Below are 24,102 nucleotides of genomic sequence, written 5' to 3'. Positions count from 1 at the left end.
TGTCTAAGTGCGTTAAAAGAGGTTCAGTGCAGATGGGAGACCTTATTCAGGACTCCCCTCGTGCACCCCACTCGTCCTGCGTAAGGATTGATTATGTACCTCTTCTAATGTGTGATGCAATAAAACAAGTGAGGTGCGACCACGCAGGGCCTCTTCAGGCCTTGATCAGGCCCTCCACAGTGCACCCCACTTGACCCTATTCTAATTGATTTAGTTGTTGTTTTTTTGGATGGAAGTTGGAATGTTGGGCATCTAGCGTGTGGAGCATTAAAAAGTGAGGTGTGGCGTGCAGCGCGGACCCAGGCAGTCAAAGGGGCGGAGGAGGGCTGGAAAGGGGATGGGGGAGGACATGAGGGCCCATGACGGCACCCAGGTTGAACACCCTCCCCCCACCTGCCGAGCCACCCCCCCAGGGACCTCTGAAGGGTAGAGCAGGGCAGAGGAAAGCTGCAGAGTGTTGATAGTGAGAGGATCGACTGTTGTAGAGAGGGTCAGGACAAGGGGAGAGAGAACGGGGGTGGAGGAGGGGATTGAGCCCCACCATGAACCTTATATAGAGTGTATGTTACAGTTTTAGGCAGAGGTTTGGCATGAATGGTGATGTGTTACGTGGGCAACAGTGAAGCATGAATGATAAGGTGTGTGGGGGGAAACCTTCATGGGTTGGGTCTCAGACAAAGAGGGCCAGTGAAGTTACAACTGTAGAAATTTGGAAAATGATGACCAGAGGGAGACGGAGTCTTGTGAGTAGATACCAATCTACCTTTAACAAAGCCGGTTTGATCTGGATGGATTATGGATGGTATAACCTTTTCTAGTCTGAATGCTAAAGCTTTGGCGATGATTTTTGTACATACATTGATTAATGAGATTGGTCGGTAACTTGATGATAAATTTGGGTCCTTATTGGGTTGTTGCTGTGTTGGAGGTTGCCGGAAGTCCGGAAACCTGTTTTGATTAATTTATCTTCGAATGAAGAGTGGAGCTATAATTGACCAGAAGTGTTTATAGAACTCAGCAGGTAAGTCATCTGGGCCAGGTGCTTTGTTGTTTGGCATTGATTTAAGAGCAGTGTGAAATTCACATGAGGTATTGGCATTTCTAATTTATTTTTTTGTTTATTGTCAATTTTTGGTAGGTTGATGTTGTTGAGAAAAGAGTTTATCTCTTCATTGTTAGGTTCTTTTTCTGATGAATAAGGCCAGTTGTAGAAATGAAAGAACATTTGATTTATTGCAGTAGGTGAGTGAGTGAGTGAGTGATTGAGCTTCCCTGCTGAGTCCTGTAACCCTGCAATTGTTGATTTTGCCTTGTTTCTTCTGATTTGATTTGCCAAATATTTACCATATTTATTGCCATGTTGAAAATGTTCCTGTCTTAGTCTGTGTATTAAAAATTGGGTGTGTCTGTTGGTTATATCATTGAGTTCTGCTTTATATTTATTTAATTTATTCTGAGTTTCATCTGTTGGGTTGGCCATGTTAATATTTTCAAGGTGTTTAATTTTTTGTTCCAATTGAATTTCTTTTTCTTTTTCTTTCTTATTTTGTGGACTGAAAATGAAATGATAATTCCTCTGAGTACTGTTTTTCCTGTTTCCCACAGAAGAGAAGACGATGACTCGGGGGATTCATTCATTTCTAGAAAGAGTGCCCACTCTTTTTTGATAACGGAGTCAAATTGTGGGTCCTGTAGGAGAGAGGTATTGAAGCGCCATCTGGGGATTGTTTTATGTGAGCAACTTCTAGTCCATTTAATTGTAACAGGGGCATGATCACTAATGATAATCGGGTGGATTGTTGACTGGGTGATATTAGAAATCAAGGAGTTGCTTGTGAGAAAGAAATTGAGGCGGGAGTAAGAGCGATGAAGTGGTGAAAAAAAGGAGTATTCTCTGCTACTTGGGTGCTGTAAGTGCCAGCTGTCAGCAAGACCATAATCACTCATGAACTGTTTTATAGTTAAAGTGGATTACCAGATTACTTTGTTTCTTGAGTTATCAAAACAGTCTATTGATGGGTCTAAAACTGTGTTGAAATCTCCTAGCTATTATTGTGTTGAAGCTATTATTACTGGGCAATCGATCAGATTTGTGATGGTGGAGAGGAAAGACTGAAAAAAAGTTGGTTCATCTGAGTTTGGACCATACAGATTTCCTATTGTAATTGGGTTATTTTCAATTGAGATATTAATGATAATATAGCACCCCTCAGGGTCGGCTATGGTGGTGTTATGAACAAATGAGATTTTTTTATGGATCAAAATGCAGACTCCTTGTTGCTTTGTGTTAGAATTTACTGAGAATACTTGATTGTACTGAGTTGATTTGATTCTGCTGCAGTCGGATCCTGAGAGATGAGTTTCTTGGAGGAGGCAAATGTCAACCTGTAAATGATTTAAATGGTCAAACGCTTTGGCCCTCTTTGCCTGAGATCCAACACCACGGATGTTCCATGTTAGTAGAGATCAACTGGACATACTTTTGTAGAATAGATTTCTGTTTTAGGTAATTGAATGGAATGTTGTGTAGAGGAAAGCATGTGTGAGTGAGAGTGTGTGAGTGAGGTGTGATTATTATGTGAGCAGGGGATCATGGATTATCTGTATGATGAGAGCAGTAGTCAGTATGAGGGGAAATGCAGGATGAGGGAGATAGATGGGTAGGGGGCGAGGGGGCAGAATAGACATGATGACTAACAATAGCAACACTAATGATGACAGTATCAATAAAAACAACAAAAGCAACAACAGTGACAACATAGTGGCCTAGGGCTGTATACTAAATTACTAGTAGTTATGAGACAGAGAGAGAGGGATAGGGTGAGGGATATATTGCATATTACCAGGGATGGAATTAGAAAAGCCAGGGGGTTATGTCCTTGTTGCGGTATGACTGTTCGTTAATGTAAAGTTTATCAACAACTAGGACTGATCAACACTTCTAGTAATGAAAGCCTGGCGTCAAATCCAGTGAGTTGGGTTTGTATGGAGAGTAGAATTTCTTTGTTTTTGGTACAGCATTTGGGTGGTGGTGATTCAGAACTGGATCGATCGTTGTGTGCTCTTTTGGGTGTCTTGGAAACGGATCCTTGCGGCATGTTTTGTTGGTGGTAGCGTTCATTGATAAAGTCCTCAAGTTCTTCCAGTTTGCGTGAGTCCAGTATTGGGATGCAGAAAAGTAGTTCCAAATGAGCATCTAGTGGGCAGCCATCTTTCGCACTTGTACAACTGCGTGTGCGCTACTTTGACATCACCTCCAACTTCATTGATTATTTAAATCTCCCGACACGCTGACAAGATCAGTCAGGATCTAATGTTAATTAATGTTCTGTGTTCTTCTACACATCCAAAAGGTCAGCTGTTACACACACAGTCCAGGTTCATACTGTTTGGAGTAAGGCAGCCATCCTCCTGATAAATCTTGAGCTCCATTATGTCGAGCAGTGCAGCAAAACTAAAAACTGTAGTTATCAACTTAACAGGACAGAGGAAACAATCCAGCAACGTTCAGCTACTGAAATATTTTTTTAGACAGACAAGCGAAAAATTATTTTCTGGTTTTGGTTAATTTTTATTCCAATTGTCAATTTGATGAGGAAAACAGGTTAGGGGAACGGGGCAAACCAAAAAAAATGGGAACGTTTTTTAAAAATTCACATTAAAAACAGAAAAACAAAATAATGCATTTCTTTATCCTGTTATCAAACAAGTTGAACACAGCTTTGGACCACGAGGCAGCAGTTCAATTCCTGTGCCTAGTCTGCTGGAAAATAGAGGATGTCAGTTGAGAAGGCAGTCCTTCAATGTAGCCCAGACCACCTCCGAATGTGGTCTGAGTGATTGGTTCTCAATGCGTCCTCAATGTGTCTTGGGTGTGTTCACACCTGTACTAGAGCTGTCCACTTGTGATCGGATCACCGAAGACGAATGTTAATGTCAGGTTGTTGTGTTGTATTTATTGGAACCGCGTACAGTGTTAAACGTAAATGTTAACATTTGATGTACTGCACCAGAGTTAGTTTATAGCTAATTTTCATCTGCAGTCCCTTACAATCAAAACATATAACAGCACAATAACAAACAGTACAAAGCAAAAAACACAAAGGACACATTACACAGAATACAAAGCTACACACAACAGCACATCACAGTGTAAACAGGGCCACAATGTGCCATGATTTTGAAGTTTTAGGGGCAGCTGCATCCTTTATATACATTATTCACCATGACTGTCTTGTAGCCAAAATTCCCATGTGGTGTGCTGCTGCTTCTGTTTCGCTGTTTGCCTTCTATCATTAAACAGTTTCATGACTCTTTTACTGACCAGGCTGAGGGCAGGATCAAATCAGCATGGGTATGGGATAGGGCTGGGCGATATGACCAAAATCTCATATCCCGATATAGGTCATTTCATATCCTGATAACAATACCTATTCTGATAAAGCACATTTTAATTCAATGAATAAATAATTGGTCCGTCTCCTCAGTCTTCCCCCGCCAGCATAAAGCTGCCTCCATGTGTGCTTTTACATAGCATGGAGATATTCTGGATTCAGAGGCGTGATGGAGATCAGACTGATCAGAGCTGTAAACTCTGCCATGAGGGAGGACTAAGATGTTACAAGGACAAGGGGAGGATATTTCTCCTCTTTTGATAGTATTAAAAGTTAAGTTAGACTCTTCTGTCGGCTTCCCGACTCACTTTAAAAAGACGAGAGAAAAAGAGAGAGAAAGAGCAGCTGTGGTCAAGTGAGCTAGAGAGTGAATGAAGAGAGGGAGCACTGGTCGAGAGAAAGCCGGTGGATCAGATCATTAAAACATTATTTTCTGATTGTTTCACAGTGGTTACGTTCTAAAGCACAAACACGCCCACACCTCCACTCAATCCTGTGGCTGTAGCAGAGACACACCGAGCTGAAATCAAAAGAGCGCACATAAATTTGGTATTTAACTCAAATGAAGGCAGTCTCTACTGCGTTTTGCTGTCATTTATAGTTGCCATCTCGCTGCTTCTCTGCTCTCTCTCACCGCTGTGGGGCTGAGCCCTCCGCGTGTGTGCAGCGCAGCACAGGAGACAGACAGTGGTGGAGAGTTGACAGCAACTAAACTCGCTATGTTACTTTGCGAGTAAAAAGCCAAGAAGGGTAATTTATCAATGTAATCTGCACAAAAGATGGACAGTTCCAAATGACGAAAAATATTGCTGTAAAGAGTGTGATTTGCATCACAACGATGTAAACGATAGAGCATTGTATGAAATTATAGACATTTTTCTCTCGTCACATGATATATATCATCATTTCGCACAGCCCTAGTATGGGATCCTAGGTATCCTTCAGTACGAATTGAACTGTGTCCATAGCACATGTAATTAATATTGAAAAATGACAAATACCAAAGGTTGGCACTTCATGCATGGTCAGGTTTGGTTGTGTATTTATTTTTTGATAATCTATTTCCTGATTAAAATTGTAATTCTATCAGTTTTACACAGCATTGTATCTCAGCAAAGTCCACGTACAGTGGTATAAGAAAACTACAAGCACAAATCTCATCTCATTGGCGTAGCCATAGAAAATATTTAGGACAATACTCAAATTCTTAGGGCACCCATGACACAGTGGTGCAGTGGTTAGAACTGTCACCTCACTGTAATTTCAAATCCAATGACCGGCTGGCTCCTTTCTGTGTTGATTTTGAATGCTCTCCCTGTATCTGCAGGGGTTTATTTCTGTGCTCTCGTTTCCTCCCACACTCCATACCCATGCAGGTTGGATGGATTGGAGACTTCACAGCCTATATGCTTGGATTGTCTAACAGAAACAGAAGTCCCCTTTCCAATGATAGAACTGGTGTGCTACTTGTGACAATTTCGATGACTTCCTGAAACAGAAAATCTGACAATCTTTCTCACTTTACACTGACACTGATACCACTTTCATACAGCAGACATGTATGACAGTATGACACAGGGGTACTGAAAGCATATGCACAAATCAAAGTGTAGCCAATGTGTTACATTAGTTTGTATATAAAATAACTTCACTTTTTTACCCATACAATATTTATCCCAGTACACCTTGCACTCTTCACCTATGTACTATTTGTATCCTGTTTACAGTTAACAGAAACAGTTTCACCTGTATATAGACATTGTATGTTGTCCGCTTGTTGTTTCTATATTCATGTATCTATTTTTTCACTCATTTGCTTGTACGTAATAGTGATATGTTTATGTTTCATTATCTTTTTTTGGCTTGTTGTCCATGTGTATCTTTCTAAAGATTATTGCTTGTAAGCACATGGTGAGTAATGAGAGAACCAATAGGCGTAAAATCCTTGTGAATCATACTGAGTTCTGTCTAGCCATCATGTGACATTTTGGTAAACAGCAGCTAAGATACTGGAACTTCTTCTTGTTAATGATATGAACTGTGGAGGAGTACACTAAACTCTCCCCTCTGCTCTTGCAGCCACAGCAAGTCATCCAGAAAAAGCCTGCTCAGGTAAGAAACCCAAAGGATCATGCATGTACACACACACACAAATGCAACAAACACTCAAACACTTGCAGGATAACATCCTCATCACACTATACCTTATTCTGTAGATAGATAGATAGATAGATGTAATAAAGTTATGAAAAGAGAAAACTAAATCCAAGAAGAATTAAATTTAATGGATTGGAGTTGACAGATTAAAGGTATGAGCAAGCGGTGTTCAATGAGCATTACAAAAAGGAGTGGGTTTAGAAAGGACCTTCCTTCTAAAGTCCACCACAGTCTCCTTGGTCTTGGCCATGTTCAGCTGCGGGAGGGGAGACAGCACACTCCCTGGTGAGCCCCAATATTGCACACCAGGCATGCAGACACACACCTCTATAGCCTCACAGACTGCAGTCTGCCTTTCAGATAGTCCTCGATCCATAAGATCATGAGGGCGTCCACCTGCATAACCTCCAGTTTTTCCTTCGGCAGCCTGGGCTCGATTGTATTAAAGTCACTTGAGAAGTCAAAGAATGTGATCCTCACCAAGCTGTTGGGTCTGTTTAGGTGGCCCTCTGCAGCAGGAATATAATTGCGTCATCAACACCCATCTGCGGCTGATACGCAAACTCCATGGGGTCTAATGAAGGGCTCACAAGTGGTCTGCGGTGTGTTAGGACCAGTCTGACCATGACCTTCATTATGTGGGAGGTTAAGCTGTTAAACCTGTTAAAATATTGGATGGGTTTGTTTGCCTGCTCTAGATTCCCCTCAGCTACACCACCCTTTTTCTGGAAGCCGGTGATCTCTCTCATTCCACTCCAAACATCCCTCACCCTGTTTCTCTGTTGTCCCAAAGGCCCTCTTCTTTTCATTAAGCAGGACCTTCAGGTCATTTGTCACCCAGGGCTTACTATTGGGGAAGCAGCGAACTACTTTTGTGGGGATGATATCATCAATGCAAAAACTGATATAACCAAAAACACAGTCAGTTATACCATCAATGTCCTCACCATGTGATCTATATAGAGCATCCCAGTCAGTGACTTCTAGGGCACCCCACAGTGTCTCCATGGCATCATGAGACCATTTTCTCACTGTCCTCACAGTAACTGGTTGCTGCTGAACAATGGGCTTGTATGCTGGTGTAAGCAGAATCAGACTGTGGTCTGATCTGCCAAGAGGAGGCAGGGTTGTGGAGCTGTTTGCATCATACAACATTTGCATAGAAACAATAACAACAAACAAAAACAACACAAATCAAAAAGACACCCTGTACCAAATCATATTATTTCAGTCCACCTCTTTGTTCATTCATTCTGTATCTGTTCAATGTCATTTTTAAAGATTTGTTTAAACTTACTTAATGTTCTACATGTCTTCATTTCTTCACTACAGTTGTTCCATAGATTAACTTCCTTTGTTGCGATACAATGAAGTTTTGCATTCGTCCTCACTAATTGTTTTTGAACATACATATTCCTCTGAAATCATATTTACTTTCCCTCATTTGAAACAACCTTTGGATACTGTTTGGTAACTGCTGATTTTTTACTCTGTACATGATTTGAATAGTTTTGAAGTCAACCGGATCCTTGAATTATAGTGCATTTAGTTTGATGAAGAGTGGGTTTGTTGGTTCTCTGTAAGTGGTTTTATTTACGATTCTTATGGCGCTTTTTGGGGGGATGAAGATTGGATCTATGTTTGTCTTGTATGTGTTCCCCCACACTTCCACTCAATAGATAATTTATGGGAGTATGAAGGAACAGTACAAAGTGTATAGTTATGGTTGATTTAAGAGATCTTTGACTTGATATAATATTGCAGTTGACTTTGATATTTCTGCTTTAATATAATTCATGTGTGGCTTCCAACATAATCTATTGTCTATTATTACTCCAAGAAATTTGATTTCAGACACTCTTTCGATGTGTACATCATTAATCATAACTTTCTTGCATGAGGTAGTTGAACGATTCCCAAATATTATAAATTTTGTTTTGTGTAAATTTATTGTTAGTTTACTTGAATAAAACCAACTCTTTAGTTTCTTCAATTCAATTCCTACTGTATCTAAAAGTTGTTCCAAGTTGATGGAGAGTAGTAGTGCATATCCAAGCCACTGTGTAAGCATCGTAGTGTTGTTTGATGTTCCCAGGCATCAACAACATATTTAGACACAGAAAGAAACGAAAAGGTACACACAGGCACACAGAGCTGCTACAACAGGCTGCCATGGTCCCATGACAGGAACAGTTTTTACAAACACTCCAAATTTGTACATTCACTGCGATATTAAATTGCTAATGCAGTAAGAGATATTGGGTTGAATAGGGGATTTATTTAGTATAAAACTCATCTGGATGTCTGGCCACTTGTGATGTTTTCCCTTTTGGAGATTAATGGCTATCAGTGGTGCACCCTCAGATTTCACCAAACAAATTGGCGATAAAATGGTAAATAAGTCAATAAACTGCATTTTTATTGTGCTTTTATCCAAAGCACTTTACATTTTGCCTTAAATTCAACTATGCACACACTATGGTAGTGAGCTACCATGCAAGGTGCTGGCCTCACCATCTGGAGTACTTGGGTTTGAGAGTCTTGCCTTTGCCCTTGCTTCAACATGTGGACCCAGGGATCCAACTGTCAACCCTGCGATTAGTGGACAACCAGCACTACCTCCTGAGCCACAGCCACACCCAAAAGCACAAATGCCTCAAACTACTACAAATGATAGCTGAAACTATGAAAAGATACCTATGTTGTAAAACAAACATTTTATTTCCCTCATAAGGAAGATGTTATAAGGAAAGGTGTTTTGGGTTAAGGTCTGTTCTACAAATTGTGCTGAAGGAAGAACATGATTTTGTTCAGTCTGATCATGTTATCTGTATTATGAAACAAGTCCTCCAAACTGAACAGCAAAATGCATTGTTTGCTACTGCCCTTCAAAACAACACATACAAGCATTTTCTGATCTGACACTGCTATCGGGAGAATGACACTTTGTCAGTGCCTTTTAAGAACCATTATAAATGATCGATACAAAAAAAACATATGGGCAAAGCTATGGTTAAGGTTACTTAAGTTTAGACACAAAAACGACTTGTAGGGAAAGATCATTGTTGGGATTAAATTACTTGGTTGAAGTTAGAATGTTAAAGAACAACTAACAGTAGGAAACAAAACAAACAAAAAACAGTGGTCTCCTGTGTCAAAGTTGCAAAGTTGCTTTTTGACCCATCCATCCACCCCAACCTCCTCCTTGAGAGGTTGCTACATCTGACTTTGCTCCTGACAGACAAGTTATAATTCACTAGAGGTCAGTATCAGGTAAACATAGGTTCTTGCACTTCTTTTTTATTTTCAGGTCTCATACTTTTGGTCTCATACTGGTGTGTTCACATATTGGTTTTGTCATCAGTTTATGTGATGGAATGATGGTTTTCGTCAAACATCTCAGAGGCTTGGAACATCTGTATAGCTTCTGCAACAGGAAGTCTGCCTGTAGCTAAAGCTCAAACAAGTGCTTGGGCCAGATGCATAAACGATATGTACACACAAAAACCATGCATATGCCATTTCCCACACATAGACTGGTATTTATAAACACAGGGTGAGTGGTGGGAATGTGCGCACCTCACGCATTCTTTAGACCAGGTGTACACGTTTTTCCTATGCAATCTGAGGGTAATGTGATGAGGTGGAGATGAAATATGAGGTGAGAGACAGAATCTTTTCGTAAAATGTTGTTAACCACCTGCACTGATTTTATGATTTTTTTTTTTTTTGGCGTTTCCACAGGTATTTGTAAAATGCCAATCAAAGGCACATTTATGAACACTGATTAACAGTTATTAATTACTTTTGTGTTTAATTTTATCATTCTTTTAATTTACATAGGAGTCGACATTTTATTTTGCTCTTATCATTCTTTTTATTTTATCCTTAGTTGTGGCACACCTTGTAAAGTTGGTATACAAACTAATCATTGATTACATTTCTGAGCTATCACTGCTGACAATGGTTTACAGGTCCATGTGATGAATTAATGATATGGACGTGTAAAGAGCTGCACAACCACGCGTAATGACCGCTATACTGGCTGTTGGAGAACCTCACTGGTGTGACACAATCTGTGAAATTGCACTTCTTCTCTCTCTACAGCTGTCATTTGTTTCAATGACAGCTGTAGAGATTGGTGGGGTAGGTGGCAAATTGATATGAAAACGGCTGATTCAGGGTGTGTCTTCATCCGTTTATGGTTAATTATGGGAGTGGAAATGAGGCTTGTGCACGTGAGCTCAGTTCCCCAATGACTAAGATTCATAAAACAGAACCATGCGTACGCAAGGCTTTATAAATCTGGCGAAAAGAATGTTTATGCATATTTCTGGCTTTGTGCGTACACACAGTTTTAGTCATGAGTTTTTTGCATCTGGCGCCTGGTGTTTTTACTTATGACATGAGTAAAGACTTTGTCCTGTATTTACGGACAAGACTTTGTCCGTAAATACAGGAGTGTTTTTTTTTTTTTTTTTACTAATAAAGAGGTGAGAGAGGTGAGTTATTTCCAAAGTAAAAAATAAAGGAAAACAAAAAAAAGTTCTTCCATGTCTTTTCACATGTAGCAGACAATTAGGTGTTCTGTGTGTTGTGCTGGCAAGAGCCTCTACATCAGAGGGAGAATGAAAACAGAATGGTAATAAGTGAGTGAAACATGACACAGGACCCCCACCCCCAGCATTCCCTCACACTCCAGGAATCCACCAGCCTCCCTCTGTTCGCTGGTGCGGGCCACTTTTCGGTGTGAATGCATAACTGGGCTCTGATTTGTGGCTGTGTGGGAACAGGGCTGAGGTGGTTGGGAGGTGCTGTGAGACCCTGGGAGATGCAAGCCATAAAAATGTCATTTAGCTCTCCCACTTTGATAGCCTGCTTTATCTCAGCCACACCACTACCAGCTTGTGCAAAACGTCAAACCCTGTCATTCCAGTGGGATTCCAGTTGATGCATGACCCAACCAGAAGCTACAACACATGCATATAGCACAAGATCCCAATAAAGTTTCAGCTACTGCCAGCTACCAGATCTCCAAGCCAAATTATTTCTTGTAAAAAAAAAAAGACAAAACACTTTTTAAATTTAATAGTCTGAATATCTCTCCTCATTAACACTCAGCTAAACTAAGGCTAACCAACAGTGTTGGTTGGAATAATCAGTTGAGAAGCCCAATTTGAACCTAATGTTGTCAGTCTAATCATCAGTTTTTCTTCGTAGCAATATTGTACACATAGCAACGCAGACAAACTGTGTTGCAGGCTAAACATTTTCTTTCACAGACTGGGTTATGAGATTGAATGATGGAAAAGAAGGGCAGAGCAGCACAATTCACACCGTTTTTCTTCACCCTCACTATTCTCTACTCCATTTCTTATACCACTTTCTCTAATGGCATCCAGAATGATGGACACTTTGGCTCAAATACGTGAACACTTGGGTTTTCAGGTATTTGAATGGACGACATGAATAATAGAGAATTTGTCGTAATTCTGGGTAAGGAGTTAAAGAAAAACCATCAGTAATGAGTGCAAAAATGCATATAGAAATGCATATAGTTCTTGTTTTTGATTGTATGCCTTCTTTTTTAGTTTATAAGTTGACTTCAACATAATGTTATTTGGTCTGTTTATTTATTTTATTTCTTGCTTATTTTTTGTACAGATGACACTTGTAACAGATGTAGTGGGTGTGGTTTAGGATGGTGGGAGTGCCCTTATGTATATGTCCTTGTTGATGTTACCCTGTTGATTGTGTTGTTGGATTGTTGAATCTATTATTATTACTATTATGTATTTATATTTTGTTTTTTGTTTAAATGTTTAACTTTCATGTTTTGTGCCTGAGGACCCCCTTGAAAATGAGATGGCGCATCTCAAGGGATTTATCCTCTTATTAAATTTGAAATAAATAAATATTGTATGTCATCTTGACACAGCTATGGCCTTGGTTTTCAAGAAGCTCAATGATCACTCTGTCTATTACAACAGTTATTTACTGTTTCAGTGTCTTTCTGTTTTCAGATGAATGGCTAAGTATACAGTTAAGATTGTGTCAAGGGTCAAGAATTCTTCCTGCTAACCAAGACTGGCCCTGTTTCTGTTCAAAGATTGTGTTTGGCCTCCTTGATCTTTTTATGACCCCTAGTTAATGACTTTGAACCATTTCCAAGGGAAGGTGGGATCTGGCCAACAGTCACAAGGAATAGCGGAATAGAATAATTTCCTGACTTAGACTAGGACAGACTCAGTCAATCATTAACAGTCAAATCAACAGAGACCACCAGAAGTACCCCAGTGGGTCTCTCTTACATCGCTATATTGTCAGAACATCTGAACAGAAAAGTCACAGAGTCAGCTGTTGGTGCTGGTAGTAGTGTGTCTGGTTATTAGCAATAATCCATAATTATTAAGTATAAAAATTAATAGAATTATTAATATGAATTAATAATTACAGGGCACCACTTGGAAATGGGGACCAATAACCAAACAAGGTAGTCTGATAAGGGAGTTCACCTTCACCTAGAATGTTAATATCTGAGGGATATCAACATTCACAGGTGAACACAGAAGGTATGAATTCGAGCTCTGACTCCCTCAATCAGCCACTATTCACAATATATAAAAACACAATAATGACAAAAGACTCCTCTTTAAAGATATAACAGTGTTTATTAAACTTAGCAGAATTAACAAAGTTAACAAGTGCTTCATTCAACTTAGAGCATAGAGCAGTGCTTTGTCCGACGTTATCTGACCATCAGATGATTAAAAGCGATGTGTATGTATATGTGCGTGTGTGCGCGCATGTGTGTGTGGGTTAGTCACAAGAGAGGGAAGAAAGAGGAGGGAAACCAAGAGAGAAGTGGTTCCTTTGTCCACAGAGAGTGCGCGTACGGATGGCAGTCTGTAATGCACATTGTTTGGTTTCTGATCGACAAAGCAACTTACTTTTTCACTCACGGTGGCACAAACACAGCAGTAGTCCCGAACGGGACAAACACAGAACAGTGTAGTGTGGTGAACACAACTAAACAGGCAGCAAACTTTAAATACTCCTCAGAGTATAGCAGAACAAAGGGACTCGGCGGTCCATCAATTCACACAACAAACAAAGCTTAAAAGCTGAAAAGAACAACAGCACTGAGGCTCGCTTCAGAAAGCGAGCAGGGTGTGTGTGTTAAGTCCGTCTTTTGGTCCGGCTTGGTTCCTCAGCTCAGATACTGACGGGGCTGTCCTTGTATTGTCGGTGGGTCTCACGGCAGCTGATCCTCGGCAGCATGGCAGAGAAAACAGCAGAGTCGACCCAGTTGAAGAAGAGTGGGGCTGAGAAGTTTTCCATGTCTTCATGAAGAAAATCTGTTTCTTCCTTCTTCAGGCGGTGAGAGTGCTGGTTGCAGCAGCAGTCTCTCTTGTATCCAGCGGTGGAGTTTGGGTGAACACGGGCAAAGTCTTGTCTCATCCGGGGAGAGTCTTCCAGTCAATGAGGGAAAAACACGTGCATGGGGTTACCTCCTTTAGTGAAGCTGGCTCGTGGAGGGACAGAACTTACCCCCAGCTCAGTTCAACTTGGAAAGGTGTGTTTTTCTGTGTGCGTTCATTTTTTAAAGGGGCAATTATGTCACTACTGTGTTACCATGACTTCCTCTGTGCTGGAGCATCTCTGCCACTGAGAGACTGTTGTTGAGACCGTTCGTTTCCGGTTTAGCACCTAGGTGCGAACTGAACAGTGCATGTTGGGATATGGAGTCCGAAATGGACTCTCTTTGTCTGTCCTTCCTGGTGCCCTTTCCTGTTGTCAGGCTTTGTGACTTACATGCAGGCCTGCCTTGGTCTCATGCACTGGAGTATGAGGCCCAACACAGCCCATACCACCAACCCTAACTTTAACCATTCAACACCTTAAGATCTCTGTGCGTACATCCTACAGACGGGACAACTGCTGAGAAGAAGATTTGAAAGGTGTATGACACATGTGACAGTAATATCAGTGGAGTCATCAGGAAGGGGTCAAAGTCATCAACCAGGAATCAGTGGACAGCCAGAGAATGATTGAGGAGACTATTTACATCAAATGCCAAAGTAAAAATGTGATGAATGGGATCATCACATCTGGCCTCTCTCTATGATGGTAGGCTTTCACTCTTGTCACCTTCCATTATGGCTGTTTGGAATAGCTATAAACACATTTATCTTAAGACACATTGTACAAAGAATTATTATTGAGCATAACATGACCGTAAACATAACCAAACCTTAACAATAGAGATCTTAACAATAGATCAGAAAACACTGATATGAATCTTTTTGTAACAATGATCGGTAATTGTTTTGGAAGGAACGGACAAACAATGCATTCCTGCTGATAGGGGTGTCAGATCAGAAAGTGATTTTACTGTATGGGTTTTTTTCTGTATAGGTGTGAAGAACAGTTTAAAAGATGGATTAAAAGTCTAAAGGAGCCTGATGACGCCATGACGGATCAGTTTTGTAGTAAATACCTTCACTAGATTGAATAGGCTTCTTCCTTTTCAAATGATGGTGTGAGCTTGGTGGTGGGGGTGGGGGGCAATATGATAAAGCTTCTTTTGTTATCCTTTTTGTTATTGTGGGAACACAAAAGAAGCTTTAATCATATTGCCCCCCCCCACCTTTTTTCTCTCCTGTTCTCATTTGCTCTTGTCACACATGGTAACATTTAGCTGGCCCTTCAAGGCTGAAGTCTGTGAGCACTAATGAATGGAGCTGGAGCTGCAGAATGTAGACAGGCTTCGACTGCTGAATGGGTGCACCGCCACAGCCTGGGAAAGGAAGAAGGTTATAAATTGTGTCAGTTAGCCTCCCTGTATAAAATGAAGCCATGTGGAAAATGAAATCCATTTCATCTGAGGAGGGAGGAGGACCATGTTTTTTCTTTCCCTTTGCCAGTTTTTCACAGTGATCATCAATCAAGAGTAGGTCAAAAGCTAGTATATGATCAGTTGACCCACTCGACCTCTCTCTGGTTTTTTTTGCTAATTTGTGTTTAACTGGGTAGCATTTTTGATACACTCCAGATATTACAAATATTTTCCTTCAAAACATAGAATAAGATGGGCATTTGGTTATGTTTTAAAATGGGGGAGCAAACTTGGAAAGACATATCCTACAATTGGGTGGATCAGGACAGGAATCAGAAGAAGAATGACTATTTCATAAAAATTTAAAATTATATTTATAAAAAATTATGCAGCCTAAAATGGTAGTAGGTTTCAGGCTACTAGGTAATCTTCAAGGTCAGTCTTCAAGGACAAACAATTTATATAAATTAAATGGCCTTACAATGTGTCACAATATGATTTTGGATAATTATACCTGGTTAAACAATGTTAAACCTGAGGGTTGCTATTGTCAATACTCACAAGGCCATCTTCAAAGTCTAACAATTGCAACAAATTTGGATGAATGAAATTGCTTCACAACTTACCTAAAAACCCATTATTGGGAATCGTGAGAAAGTTTCAGAGTGACAGAGACACAGAGCACCCCTGTAACCATAGTAACTTACTCTCCTGCCTGAGTGCGACCGGCACGAGGGGAAAGGGAGAGACGCTGACTGAGATTACTCTAAGCAGTATGCATGGGAATACATATAATAGATTTGAGTATATTTCTTGCTTTCCCCCTGTTGGTCTGAATAACTGTCCTCTTTTTGTGCTGTGATGTTATCAGTTATGAATTTGTTTTTCACTGCGTGAGAAAATGGACGTGTGGCGTGAGATCGTGTGAAAAATGTCAATTGCATGAGTCTCAGTCAGTGTGTGAGACTTGGCAGCCGTGCTCATGCCTCCATGCACCTTTTTTTCTGCCTCTTTCCTGGTTGATGATTATGGAGGCTGCTGTGGAAATTGTACATGAAAGTTTTGACAGCAGTTTGGGTGCAAATTCAGGAGGGTCATCTCCACCCGGTTACCTCAGTTACAGTCAAATCAAGTGCACCTACACTAAACTGATAGAACAGCTATGAGTTGCATTTTTTACCTGCAAGACTAGTGTTTTAATGCTGTTGTTCATCATTAGTGATGTTAAGACATCAGAGAAATAAAAAGTTTGCGTCCTGGTATTAGTTCAGGTAAAAAATCCAAATGCACTGTCTCTCCTGTCAGCTGCTGAAATTGCTGTCAGCCGGAAAGTCAATCATACTGGACAGTAGAGGAGGAGATGGTTGAGACACTGGTCAGGTCCAGTCGATACAATGTGTCGTTGAGACTTGGGACATGTAGACATCAGACATCAGCTTCATCAGCTGCATAGTCTACGGCCAAGCTACTTGGAGTGTAAAAGAACACAAATACGTTAGTATTCAGTTCAGTTTTTGCATTGATATTCGCCCTCCTTCCCTCCCCCAACCTGTCACCCAATTGACACAATTTACCACAAACATTACACCCCTTCTTCTCAGAGTCACCACTCAGAAGAAGTAGGTAGAATTAGTGGAATTTACTTCAGTTATAGAGAATCTCTGCTGTCATTCAAGGATAGATAGTCAAATCATAATAAAAAAGCATGCCTTTAAAAAATGAATAAATATAATAAAAAGGCTACTTCATATCTTGCATCTTCATAGTAGTTAGATTCACAGGACTTAATATGATGCAGATGAGAGCATTTAAACAAATAGGCTATAGGCCAATAACACGGTGGTGTGGGTGATTGCTGGTCAATATTCAGACATCTGGCAAGATTCATTCCTCAGTGTAGTGGCCTCAGAAATATTCTTAGGAGACTGAAAATGGGATCAGTGTCATTAGTTTTTGGAGCTGTTTCTAAGCAAACTACAGTGCCCTCTTTGTAATGAAGGAATATGTCACCCAGTGCAACGGTGTGGGTCATGGACATGTTTTTGCTAGTTTTTGGACATCAACAGAAGTCTATAGCACAGAGGAATAAGATATGTCAGGCTTTGAATACACACACAATACTTGTTAGTAGGATGAGTTAATTGTCGGTTTGGCTATGCACATGAGATTTGACAATAAGAAAAATATACACCAACCATATGACCAATCATCACCAACCAATGACTTTTCATCACTTTTCACTATTTGATGCAGTACAAAGCTTGACTGATGTTCCACAGGTGTTCTAATAGCCTCATGGCACTTTGCACATCTTGACAGTGGCCTGGAAACTGATGAGCTGAAGTTAGGGACTGTCCTAGAAGCTTGTGCAATCGTAAAGATTTTTGTCAACAGCTTTCTCATTTTTTCACACTCCAAACAAACTGGACCTCCTACCATTGCATGTGCAATCTCCTTTAAAAACAAACAAACTGTTTCTGTTTAGACTTAACCTTTTTGTCAAAAACAAATCTTTTCATTTCAGAAAATGAAGCATACATGAAGCATGTGATTGTGCCATAAACCTGTAAATAAAGGGAATAGAAATCTATGCATCCTAATAAGAACCTTTTCAGGATTACATTACTGAAATGTGGGCTTGACTGACCTTGTGAATCAGGACTAAGGTAATAGGATGCTTCTGCATTAGACATGGCCCTGTCCCATCATGCACATAACCATTTCCTGTCAGCAATTAACCATTCTCTCTGGGACCATGTTGAATTTATCTGCTCAGACAGCTGCCTCATTAATCCTTTGAACAGCTCTGCTCTCTATCACTGAGACTGTGAGTCACTGTGGTATGAAATAGGGATTCTTTAACAGAGCTGAACGAGTTTAAATGACATAGACCATCTTGTTTTTCTTTACAGGAAGAAGAAGAGGAAGAAGAAGATGCTGGAGAGTCCCCAGAGGAGGATTAAGCTTCTGCACCGTGAAACCTCTACCTCATTCAGCTGTCAGGTCTTTCAAAGGGAAAAGACTGCCTTGACCACTTATTTTTGACTTTTTCCACATCGTTTTACTTGGTTTTATTTCAGCAAGAGAATTTCCATGCTCAGTTTTTGCTTTCAGTTTGTCTTTGGGTGCGGCCACACATATCTGTCACTGAACAGTTAGAAATATTGAGTATTTGTCTGTATGCTTGATTTCCTTTGATCCATTTTTGCATAGACCATTCAGAATGCAGCAACATGGGAAAGAAATGTGTGCTGCTGTGATTTCCTACTGGAGCAGATGAAAAAAGAGTTCAGTTGAAAGTTCAGCTCCAGACATTTTGCCTGTCCTCAACAGACAGAAATCTGGCCAAGACAGACATGTCAGCCCTGTGCAACAAACTGACACTCCTCAATGAGAATCAGCTAAACACAAACAGAGACAGACAGACAGACAGACAGATTATCTAAGTGTGGCCACACCCCAAATGTAGGGATTTATGGCTCAGGATCTAGAGTGCATCATCTTCAAATGAGAGAGAGCATTAGCAGGGGGTGCATCATTCTGAGGACTACACTGAGGTGAAGTTACTCTATCTCTCTCTCGCAAATACAAACAGATACACACTCACTCTGTCACACACACTGCCATTGTTGACTGATCCTCCTGAAAAAGTCTGTTTTGTCATACAGAAATGCAGAACACATGTCTGCTGTTCCAATATATCAGTGCTGGCTGTAAAACAAATCTACCCTCCCACCCCTCACCCAAGCTGGTGTGAGACCACCAAAGACAGGGAGACATACATATCTTTCTTTAGAGCAGTGGTTTATCCATCATGTTGGCTTAAAGCCATTTAGGAAAAAAAGATTGCTTAGTTGTTAACAGTTGTTAACATTGGCTCAGAATTAGCTTTAGCGTCAGACATCAGACTCCCAATACATCACCTTTTATACTTTCACAAAGGCCATCTTCCTGTATCTTCTCTCTCTGATAATAATCACCCAATGCAATGTGGTTTAGTCTCATGACATTATGTGAAATAAGTGCAAGTTTTAAATTTCTGGTGCAAATGTATGTCATGTAACCATGACCAGTATCCAGCTATGCCCTTAATTAAACATTAGTTGAGGATTAGTTGCTTAAGGGGCACATTTTACATAATTCTCTTAATAGATTAATGTTAATTATAAAGGTTAAAATATTCTAAACCGGTCGGGTAAATTCTACTGATGTGCAGGGATGAAGATATGATTAATGTAAGAGCTAATGCTGGCTGAAAAATTTGATTAGCACAATACCAAAATCCCTACCACAATGTCAAATCATAGGGTAATCTTTCGAGGATTAAGAGGATTGTTCAGTTTAAATGAAAAAAGTTTAACAGAGCTCTATGTTTACATTTATTTTTTGTGGGAAAGTTATCTTTTTTAAAGAAATACCAATGCATCTTTTTTTTAACATCACACATATAGTGTGCAAAGGATGCAGGAGCAAGGACTGGAATGCATTGTGCTTCATTTATGCATCTCTTTTGCATTAAACCTGCAGTGTGGAACTTTTACATGCAAATGAATGTGCATTACATTCAATCTCTTGCTAAACAAGTTTACACAGTGCTGATTAAGCCTATCAACACCAACACTCTCTCTGTTTTTCACAGTATACACAGTTTTTAAATCTCATGTGGGGGGTGACATTCCCGCGCTAGCTATTTGGCCGTTAATCATGCGGCTCTTCTAGGCTTTCCAAATGTTATCGGACCAAATGTATCAAATTCTGATGGTGAACCATCAAAAAATACATTTTTGGGCCGGTGACCATCAAATCATATCCATTTTTACCAGTCCCCTCTGTGTGCCTGTCATTGGGGGTGTGCATGACAGCATGCTGCATGCCTGTGTCAGACTGTATTCATATCCAATCAGATGTTGTGGAGGTGTGGGCGATTTGTGCTCTAAAACGTAACTGCTGTCAGAAAATAACGTTTTATTGATCTGATTCACCAGCTGTCTCATTACCACCACTCCATCTCTTCATTCACTCTACCTTGCTCAACCACAGCCGCTCTCTTTCTCACTCACTGGTGCTCTCAGCTCTCTCTTTTTCTCTCATCTTTTTTAAAATGAGTTGGCAAGCCAACAGAAAAGTCTAACTTTAATTTTAACGTTGTCAACCAAAGAGAAATGTCCTCCCCTCATCCTAGTAACATCTGTGTACTCAGTCAATCACAGCCAAGCACCCCCCTTTACTCTCACTGCCAGAAGGGGGAGACAAAAGTCCCGCACTCCAGCTTTAATGAATGTAGAAATTGCTAATTTTTTTGAGACTTCGCTATTAGTTTGGGGTTTGATAGCATTTTATCCAGTTTCAGATCTGGTTTCAGTATTGAAATATTTCAAATTTGAATCCATTCAAATTTAGGTTTAGCATTCAACTTTTGGAGAAAATAATTCCAACTCAAAAAATTCAGCTGAAATGTGTAAGCCATGAAGACAGAAACAGTTTTAAGTGGCAGCCTAATTAATTTTCACAACGTGTAACTACAACTTGAAAATAAGATGAGATCTCAAAAGATATTTTTATGCCAAAGATGCTCAGTATGCACAGTAAAATAAATGTTCATAGTAGCAGAAGTGATGAAATGTTGATGAAATGTGATCTGACACATTGAAATAACAGTAACCTGTTGACCTTGTCTCACCTTTCTCCAAATACTGGAGGTCCTGATTCAGAACTGTTAAGTGGATATCCCTAAAATATTGATATAATTTCAATCTTCTGCACATCCTTCATCAGAGAAGAATATCATTTGAAAGACAAGCATTGCTTTGAAAATTAGACCCAAATATGTTTGTCCAAGTTAAGCAAACTTTTAGAAGATGTTATGTTTACAATTCTTTTATTTTGTTAATCTTCAGAGCATAAACTAAAATTAGTAAATAGTCTTGTCCAGCAGTGCCTTATGTATGTATTTAAAGCTTTAATATTGATACACCTAAGGTCTTATGGATGGAGGGTTTCAGTCATGCTATAACATCAGGATGCCACATGTGCTCTGCTTTGTCTCCCTGTTATTGGTGGAATAACATACCCCTTTTATTGGTCTAGAAAATGACACAACCTCTATACATCATATCATTACTCCACAACCAACCTGTTAAACATTGCATTAGACTACTGTATACCATCTTCTCAGATTCTCATTAACAAGCTTGTGTACATAGCTTCATTCATTTTGTTGTCTGCGCGACAAAACTTTAAAACCTTGAGTCCATTATTGATGTCACAATGCAAAGAAATCCACAGACTTGGTCTGCCTTGCAAAAAACCTCAAGAACAAAAACCACAAGAACAAACCACACACATTACCTCAAAATACACTTGATACCTGTATTTAGTAGCAGTGTGACATTGTACGACTCATCTCGCACTGTAACTCCAGGGAACCTTGCATTTAAGGAAAACTGATGGTATGCCAGCACTTTCTGGTCACTGATATGCAATATCTTCTCATGATTTCAAACTACCTCTGACTCAGCACAACCAGCTCATGAAGTGCACACTGTTGCTCAGTACACACAAACCAATGCACAGGAAGGCAGTGTGCATTCAGATATTTGATAATGTGTAACTTAATACTGTACATTAAAGCGAGGTCATGCCAGTTGTTGTTTTGTCATGGGGGAATGGCATTTTGTCTGTTTTGTTTGATTTGTTTCAGTCAGGTAAAGCCTAAGCAATCCATAAAGAAGCAGAAGTCAGATATGACAGAGCCATGTAAATCAATATTAAAGGAAAATTCAGCTTTTTTACTACAGTGGCCTTATTATTTTCAGTTGTGGCCATCTTTCCTGTGGATTATGACCAGCCAAACAAGCTGTTTTACTCTGATTAAAGCTGAATTTGTAGCATTCCAAATATTTTTTTTCTCTGTGGGAATGAGGAGTAAATGAAACAATTTTCAAATTGTAACAATGATGGCAGAGCATTTAGACATGTGCATCTGATGTTCTCACACATTGTTAATTATATGTGTGTTATATCCTCAACCAACAACTTACTTTAGCCCTCCACATAATGTTCAAGGCCTAAATACAATATGACTTTGTTACTTCTGTTTAGTAATCTCACATGATATTATGGATTGTCAGATAAAGTGTGATTAGCTGTGGTTAGCACATTGTTACTAGAAAATAAGGGCTATTATTTGAATGGATAGCTGCATATTCTACATTGCATGCTTTCTGTCCAAAACAAATATAATAGATGCACAGATATGAAGTTTGAACATCAAACAAAACTTGTTGTGGATTTCAGGTTAACCACATTATCTGAACAACATTTAATAAGAATTCCACATTGTGCTATTATAGTGATATTGAAGAATGGACATTAGTTCACCCCGTAGATATAAAATTTGTTTGTGTTTTCTACATCCAATGGTTAAACTGAGGAGTTGTTTACAACTTGATCACTTGTCTCATGACCCCAGACTCTGTTGTAAAGGTGAAAACTATGAAAAGACACAGGTTGTTAAAAAGACCCCCTGAATTTTCCTTAAATTGGAGACAAACTCTGAAGCATGTTCAATGGCTGCAATTTCCATCCATATGTCCATATTTTGTAAGACCATGCTTCAAATGTTACGATGACATCAACAGCCAGTTTCAGCGTGTTGTTCCCATACAAAAAATGTGTAAACTACTTTTCTGATGTGAATGCTCTAACTTCAATAGAACACTTGCAAATAACTTTGATGCTACTCTTGTTGAGCAGGGGTGTATCCTGAAATATGTTTTTTATATATATTAAAAATATAATATTTGAATATAAGTAAAATCAAAACTTTCTCAAATGAAATTATTGTTATGATGCAGTCTTTACTGTTTGTCTCCATTTACATTTGTGCACTTGGTACTGACATACCTGAAAATTGCTTCTTTAGAGATTCCTGGAAAAGCCTAGATTCAGTGGTCTGTTTTTTTATACTTAAAACACAAAAGCAGCTGATGTATTAAGTACTGTTTTTCTAATTTACCTTAATGTTAGTTTGTATCTAAACTTTGTAATGAAACATATTTTTCATTATTTACAAACTCAGACTTCTATTTGACAAACTGTTGAATTTATTTTGTACTGATTTACACGATGATTTAATAAGTATCAAGTCTTTGTATGACACTACATGATATAACTACAAAAATGTTTTTTTGGCTTTGAATATTTAGAGTTGATTTTCCTGAGTTATGTACTACCTATACATGTACAGTACCTCAAACAGACTGATAAAAATGGACTAATCATTTGACAAATACCTACCTCCAGTCTTGAAAAGGAATGATTTTGCCAGTGGACTAAGTATGAGTTACATTGACATATGATGTAATCTACATCAGGACTGCAGAAGCTCCTTGCTTTTTTTTTTTTTAACTCCTTACTTAAAGTATTGTGTCTGATCATTCAAGCTTCTAATCTCAGTACATTTGGATTTACACCTTCAAAGTGACTTTCAGGTTTTGAAACAGATATGTTTGGATTTTGTATATTATAATCATGAATATGTTTTCTTGTTTTTGATTAGTAGATAATGATATACTTGATTTGTTGTTTTGTGTACTTACACAAATGTGATTTTCTTTTCTTGTTATATGGTTAAACCAGATATATATGGAATAGCTTTTTACTTAGTGATAGATTATACTATTTTTCACCTGTCACCATGGCAGCCTTTGA

General features: G+C 39.3%; 1 protein-coding gene across 1 annotated transcript in view; it reads left to right on the top strand.

Moving 5' to 3' along the window:
- hmga2 (high mobility group AT-hook 2) overlaps positions 1–20,509 on the top strand; it is a 103,481-nt gene extending 82,972 nt beyond the window's left edge. Inside the window, exons 4-5 of the mRNA XM_044344087.1 lie at positions 6,474–6,506; positions 18,303–20,509. Of these exons, the coding sequence (XP_044200022.1) occupies positions 6,474–6,506; positions 18,303–18,353 (84 nt within the window). The 3' untranslated portion in view covers positions 18,354–20,509. The remainder of the gene's footprint in view (positions 1–6,473; positions 6,507–18,302) is intronic.
- The last annotated feature ends 3,593 nt before the right edge of the window (positions 20,510–24,102 follow it).

The sequence above is a fragment of the Thunnus albacares genome, chromosome 23 (assembly GCF_914725855.1).
Source record: "Thunnus albacares chromosome 23, fThuAlb1.1, whole genome shotgun sequence".
NCBI classification, from domain to species: domain Eukaryota; kingdom Metazoa; phylum Chordata; class Actinopteri; order Scombriformes; family Scombridae; genus Thunnus; species Thunnus albacares.
Note: the sequence above shows the minus strand (reverse complement) of the source record. Positions and strands in the feature narration are given on the sequence as shown.